The sequence below is a fragment of the Aptenodytes forsteri genome, unplaced genomic scaffold (genome assembly GCF_000699145.1).
Source record: "Aptenodytes forsteri isolate BGI_AS27 unplaced genomic scaffold, ASM69914v1 Scaffold15, whole genome shotgun sequence".
NCBI lineage: Eukaryota > Metazoa > Chordata > Aves > Sphenisciformes > Spheniscidae > Aptenodytes > Aptenodytes forsteri.
This window is the reverse complement of record NW_008795129.1, coordinates 5,711,817-5,718,669: the sequence shown is the minus strand read 5'-3', so window position 1 is coordinate 5,718,669 and position 6,853 is coordinate 5,711,817. Positions and strand designations below refer to the sequence as shown.

The window sequence follows — 6,853 nt, the reverse complement described above, 5'->3', positions numbered from 1 at the left end:
TGGGGAGCAGGGGGGGGCGGGGGGGGGGGGGGGGGGGGGGAGATGTGCAGACCCCTGGATCAGTGCAGTGTGAGCCCAGAAATGAACACACACTCTGGGCAGTTGCATGTGGAGGTTTTCACTGACATAAGAGGATATGGATCAGGAGGTGTAAGAATAATCTTGGGGTTTTGATTCAGCACCCCAAGGAGACAACATCTGCATATATAACTGTTTGGCTAGATTACATAAAATACAACCAAGAAGCACTTATATGATCTCTTTCCTTTTTCAGAAATAAAATGTTATATTCTTATTCCTGCTTTTGATAAACCAATTAAATTCATTTCAAGGTATCTAAACAGATAAAAACTCATCAGATGAATATTTTTCCTTAAATTATTTCTGAGAGTTGCGAGGGGTTGATTTACTTTCAGTATGTGTGCATTCAGAAATACCAAACAGATTAAGTTAAAAAATGTTGTTTAGGTTGCAAGGTCAGGCACTCAGAAGTTAAAAAAATAATATTAAGTCTACTGCTCAAATTAAATTTCCCTTCTGTGTGTATATTACAGCATAGTCCTCAGTCACATATACTCCTTTCTCCACAGGACTCCTGAGTCATTTAGTCACAGGTTGACCATGCTCTGGAAATAATATAACTATAAAACATTTGGCTTTGTCTTCCTCATTCAGAGTGTGGCTCCCATCTTAGTTACTTTATTGCATTTTCTCTGAATAGGGAATGATTTATTTCTTTATAGGTTTTTCCTTGGTGTTTACCACAGCAGATCTGTGTCTGTCTCTGCAGTATTTGAAAGATGGGGAAGATTTTCATAGCTTAGAGGCTGAAACACAGGGCGATCAAGGGCAACATTTACACGCATAAAAAGCCTCAACTAATTTTTGAAGCACTAAGTCATTGTTTAGAAAGGAAGAAGTTTGGAAATGAAAAATGTCTAATGACAAGTATGATCTAAATTTCACCCCAAGCAATGTATAGCTCTTTGTTTTCCACTAATTGCAGGGCAGCCATCCACTGGTGTTTGGTATCAGAAACATAATTTTGGCTACTTCTTTCTCTGTTTTTAACTCTCTCTGACTATTACCTACTATGAAAAGTATGACCACATTAGTAGCTTGAATACAAGAATGAAATATTAAGGGACCATTAGGATAAGAGTTAATTAGTATAAGGGAGAAAATAAATTGGCATGCCCTGTAACTGGTTCTCTCTAAACGCCATGGGAATTAACAATGATTGAGAAATACAAAAGTCTGACAGCGACACAAGCACACCCACCCACACACAGTGGTTGTAACTAATAGCTTTGACAGAGGCTGTCATTTATTAGTTTCTGTGTTTCAGAAATACCGAGCATCCACCCGGCGCTCCAAGCAAAGTCAAAGGGAACACAGCTCCTCCAGGAACCAGGCCTCCAGGGAAAGAGCTGAGAGAGCTTAAAGAAGGTGGGGAGGAGTAAAGGACAGAACATAAGATCTGGGTGCTGTCAACCAGAAGCATGCACCAGCTTTATTTTTTCCGTGTGTTTAGAGACACTACAAATCCTACAAGTCCACCCTCTTCTGGAGATGGCATTCCCTCAGATGAATCCTTTGCACCCATATATCAGGTAAAGGCTTCACAGCCCAAATGGCTCAATCACAGCTGGACTATGGAGGCAATGTGGCTTCTTTGATAGAGGCTGGAGGAGAAGGGAGAGAATAAGACTCTTCCTTGGAACCCACAAGAAGCTATAAGGAGCAGAGGAACTCAGTGGGACAGACAGCTTTGTAAGGGGATGGTTTGCTTTGCTGGGGTAAATGATTGGCTGGAAAGAACGACTTGTGCCAATGGTTGCCAAGGCATTTTCTTTGCCCAAGCGTACAAATTGGCCCAAGGACCTCAAATTAGGGTCTCCGAGAGGATGAGAGAAAAAACATTGAGCTCCCTTTTGGACTAAACATAAAAGCCCAAGATGAAGAAACCCTTGTTAGAAATAATATTCCCCAAAGTTTTGGAGGAGTGCTGCTGAACTATGATGAACATGAACCTCCGCTGCGAAGAATCCACCTTGCCAAATCACCCCTGTGTGTACTCTGTTTGTACCACAGCCAGCATATCAAAACCCATTTCCTGTTTTGCACCTCAGTGCCATGATAACAACATAGTATCATGACTGAATTATTAGTTAATTGTCTACACACAGAGTTAGGAGCTTAACAATAGTTCCTGATGTCTGGAAGGTTTACTTTTAATTATGAGTAGCTAACAGGATACGGGACCACCGATTGCATCTGAAACAGCTACTTGCACAGAATTTAATGTATTTACTGCCAAAAGACAGAGATCTGAGCCAACTCAGGCATCCAATTTCATGGCTGCATAACAATTACTTAGCTCAAATGTAGCAAAACACTAAAGCCATCCCTCTGGAGGGCTCTTCCAATGTAGAAACCCTTTGAGGCTCTTTCTTGAGTCTATAGTCATTCCAAAACTCCCAGGAGAAACACAGAAATATTCCATAAATAAAGCCTTGTTTCAGGAGAGATCTTTCTCCAAAGAGCTTACAGTTTTCCTGGAGTACTGATAACACTGTCCAAGCAAGCAAACTTGTGCCAGAGACTCTAACAAATAGTCAGAAAAACCCTGAAGCCTCTTCTTCTCTTTCTTAATTTGTTTAAAGCAAAAGTGTCAAACAGGTATCTCCCAACAGCTGCATCTTCCATATTACACATACTTCCTGGGATTTCTCTCCTCCAGAGCACAGAAATCTTAGGAGAACCTGGATCTTTCCCAGATCCATCCATGCCATAGCATGTGGGAAATTTCCTTGCCTCACGTTGGAAAACACTACCTCCCTGTCTTCATCTAGACCAACAGTGACCGAAATGCACTCCGAGACCCAGAAAGACAAGGCAAGAGGCCAGCATGAGAAATATGCATCGTCCAAATGAAAATGTTATGATAAACAGTGGCTAGGGAACAAAAAATTTAGGAACTAGAGCTGGAGAGTTAAAACTCCATCACAGTCCTGGGGTTTCTGACTTTCCCTACATGACAATTCCTTTTGTTTCACAGACGTATCTCTGTGGCTTCTCTACAGTGATTGAAAAGTGCAGCTGTAACACAGACAGACATATCTAAGGTAACTTTAGGAGGTCCATGTACTAATAGCAATAAGTTGTGGCTGCCTGAAGATTGTGTGGACTAGTTGCCTGACTGATATCTTCTACAGTTCATACAGCCTGTGCCGAGATCACTGCCATTGTGATTTTACTTTATGGATAACTGAGCAAACTGGGTTAATGCTTGCTCAGATCCATCAGTAAGTGCTGTGAATGCACCACCTGCATGAATCAGTGCAATGCCACAGACTTCCCTCTCTGCTCTCACAGGGCTGTCACACCTCCTGATAAGCCTCCGTTGTCCTTTATAAGGACGGAACCTGAGCGTGAAGTTTCTAAACTATTTGTCCCTCTTTCCTCCTATTCCCAGTCAGTGCTGAAGCAGGTCATCTATCGTCAGCATGGAAGTGGGACTTTGTATTCTTCCTGCAAAGGAAACAGTTTTCACCAAGGTCCCTCCAGTTTACAGCTCATAAATCAGAAATGCACTGGCTACTTCTCCCCTTTGAAGGAGCTGTTAGTTGTGCTGAACAAAACAAAAATCTACCCCTTGGCAAAGTTACCTTCTCAGGGATAGTGTAACCCTTTTTGATATGACTAACATTAAATGCTGATTTCTCCTACCTTAAATACATAATGGATGTTCCGTCTATCAGAACACTTGAGAGCAATAAAAGCTACAGTGTCCAGCAGGGTGTTCTGGAGCATGCACGGTCCAAAAACAACTTCTTCAGGAATGTCTTGTGTGGTATGAACAGTAGCCAATATGTCCGGAAAATGGTGATGCAGCAGTTTGCTGTCACTTGTCCAAAGGAATTTAGGCAAAGATGTAAGTTCCATCATAACCCTGTAAAATAAACAAGAAATCGCTTTTGGAATAGAGATGGAAATGGAAGGGGGCATCACTACTTACAATATAAAGAATTCTAGGAGCTGTAGGTGAATTGTAAGAGCATGCCAGGACATTGTCAGTTACGGAGTTTACAGCTTTATTAACACCTAGTTCAGAAAGAGAAAAATGACTTTGCACTAAACCAAAATCTTAGGTTCGTAAACAAGTGAGTTACTCTTTTCTGGAATAGACAGACACTCCAAAAGTTCAACTCCTGCTACAGTGCTACTCTCTACAGCCAGGAATAAGAAGCTTTGGGAACAGTAAGCAAAATTTTCAGTGAGTGGAACTCAGCTTATTCTTGTTCAGCATATTCTCAGATACCCTTCTTATTTATTAGTAGTAGTTTGTAAAAGTGTGAAGAAAGGTAGAGAAGGAGAACAGCAAAAAAAAAAATGAAGCACTTTTTGAAATGCATTTTGAAAAATCTGTGCTTTTTGATTTGGAAGTGCAACATCAGTCTAGTTTCTGGTTAAGTCAGTACAAAACCAGGAATAACCTGAGTCCCGAGTCTATCCAACCTGAATGCACAAAATCTGTGGAGACTGGCAGAAAGACTGTTTTCATCCCCTGTCAATATATATGAGACATCTTACTTAGCTGCTGCTTAGATTATGACTCTTTGTATGGTGATACTCTTAGCATAATGTAAGTAGAAATTGCTGTCTTTAGAGGATGAATTTTCCTGCCCTGAATGCAGAATATTACTTTTTTCAGATCAGAGGCGATTTTTGCAATATGAGCCACAGTCTGAGAACTCTGTATGCAGCGAGGAGGCAGGTTTGAGTTATTTGTCATTCTAAGCTTCTCTAGGTTTTTAATAAAGATATTGCCATCTCCAGGTCCCAGCTGGAGGTCATGGAAAAACCCTCATTTACGTCAAGAGCTGGATCAGGTCCATTAGGCAGGGAAAATTAAAGAGAACAGCAACAAGCCCTGAAGAGGCCTTAGCCTAATAAATACTGAGATGGAAGGGCTGAAGATCCAGTCTAATCTTTCTCACTCTCTGCCAACAGAATTGATTTGTTACTCACTGACTCATGGCTTAAACTGACGTGATATAAAGTGCTCAGGAGAGTTGCACTGATTTAACTAAATCAGTTTCTAAATCAGTACAGTTAATTCAGTATAATTTCTTTCTGGTAGGCAAGGTCTAAGGCCCAACCTTGAAAATATTAAAACACATGGTTACATATGCAGTAAGTAGTAAACATCTGAAGAATGAAGGCCTAAACCAGACAACCAAGGCAAAGAGTGGGGGGTAAAGGGGTAAAAAAAAAGGTCAGATGGTTTGCCAGAGATTAGTCGCTAAGAGGAGGATAGAACAGGTCTCTGCTTGCTTTTAATGATGAGTTTCATTGCCTGGTTTCCCAATAATCTCCTAAAGTTACTCCTGGTGTGAGAACAAAGTGATGGGAACTATGTGTACATTTGTACAATATGTAGGATCTACCTAATTACATACAACATACTCATATGTATGTGTGTGTTTCCATTTAAACTATACTGTTTTTTAATAAATGGAAACAGTCAAGGCATATTTATTTTAAATAATACCAAAAATAAAAGTTCCAAACCATCAGAAAATAAATTTGAGATCTAAGGTGCTTAAAAGTCTCTCTAAATAAGAAAAAGTTTAGAAATAAATTATAACTTGAGCCAGTTCCTTTTCTAAAGAATTCACATTCAGGAAATTCCTAATCTCTTCTGACATTAATTTACTTATCCACTTACGACCCTAGAAGGCAACTCTTCTTACTAACATTTCCCTTTTTGTGAAATTCATCTGAATTTCTCCATGTAAACTAGGAGAGTGCTGTGCCTTGGCGTGCTGCTGTCACTCCGGAGGAAACCGAAATCCAGGGCCCTCGAGGCTGAGTTTTCAATGGGGAAGGGTGCCTGGCTTGAGCACACCCACTTCTCCTAGGAAGAGGGTGGGTGCTGCCTGTGTGCTGTCAGTCTCTTCCTCCAGAAATCTCACCCAAAGCGCAGATACGAGGGTCTGAAGAAGCTGCACTCCCTTCCAGCTAGCTACTGCTGCCTGCTACTTTTCTCTATTTCAGCAGCTTTTCAAAGAGCAACCGTAACCCCAACCCCAACAGGAACCGTTTCTCCAAAGACAGAAAATACGTGGATACCAAGAATGTGTAAGAATTACGTGTAACAGCACCACCTAGTGATTTCTGCCGTAATACACGTCCCAAAGAAAGATTCACAAAGGGGCAGGACGTGCTTTAGCGCTCTTTTTGTTACCTGCAAGACGGATCTGCAACCCTCAGCTCCCAGAGCACCTGGTGCGCTGCCCGCACCTCCAACCCGGACAGCTCTTCGGAGCTCCTTGGTGAAAGTGGCAACAGTTCCCAGCAACGTGTGTGCTGCTTGCTGCGCTGCCTGCTCCCCTGCCCCAAATCCTGAATACAGAAGGGCTTCCACGCACCCAAAGGGAAGGGCAGGAACTAATGCCCTTGACGCAGGGGTCTCTGCCGGTCCGCACTGTCCCACTGGCCTGCCCGCAGGCTAATCCTCCCTTCTGGGAAGGGGAAGGGAAGCCATCACTCCTCATTAGAAGCACTGCCCTATGGCAAAGGTATCTGGCCACGGAGCAAATAAATCAATATTTACTCTCCAGCAAATAAATCAATATGTGCACATCTTCAGTTCCATTTAATTCACCTAGACTGATGGGATATGGGAAATGCAGGTTAATAAGGAATATCAGATACTTTCTAACAGATCTTTCCTCTATCCAAACTCAAGCATCCCTCAAACTCAATATGCCATTACGGTTTGCTTGTTTCTAAGTGACTTGTGAATTAGACAAAGATCTGTGATGGGCAAAAAAATCCCCCAAAC

The 6,853-nt window shown here is 41.8% G+C and overlaps 1 protein-coding gene across 1 annotated transcript in view; it reads right to left on the bottom strand.

Moving 5' to 3' along the window:
• The window catches only part of ZNF488 (zinc finger protein 488), an 8,581-nt gene extending 4,629 nt beyond the window's left edge, over positions 1 to 3,952 (bottom strand). The window contains exon 1 of the mRNA XM_009277733.1: positions 3,733 to 3,952. Coding sequence (XP_009276008.1) covers positions 3,733 to 3,951 — 219 coding nt within the window. The 5' untranslated portion in view covers position 3,952. The remainder of the gene's footprint in view (positions 1 to 3,732) is intronic.
• Between the last annotated feature and the right edge of the window lie 2,901 nt (positions 3,953 to 6,853).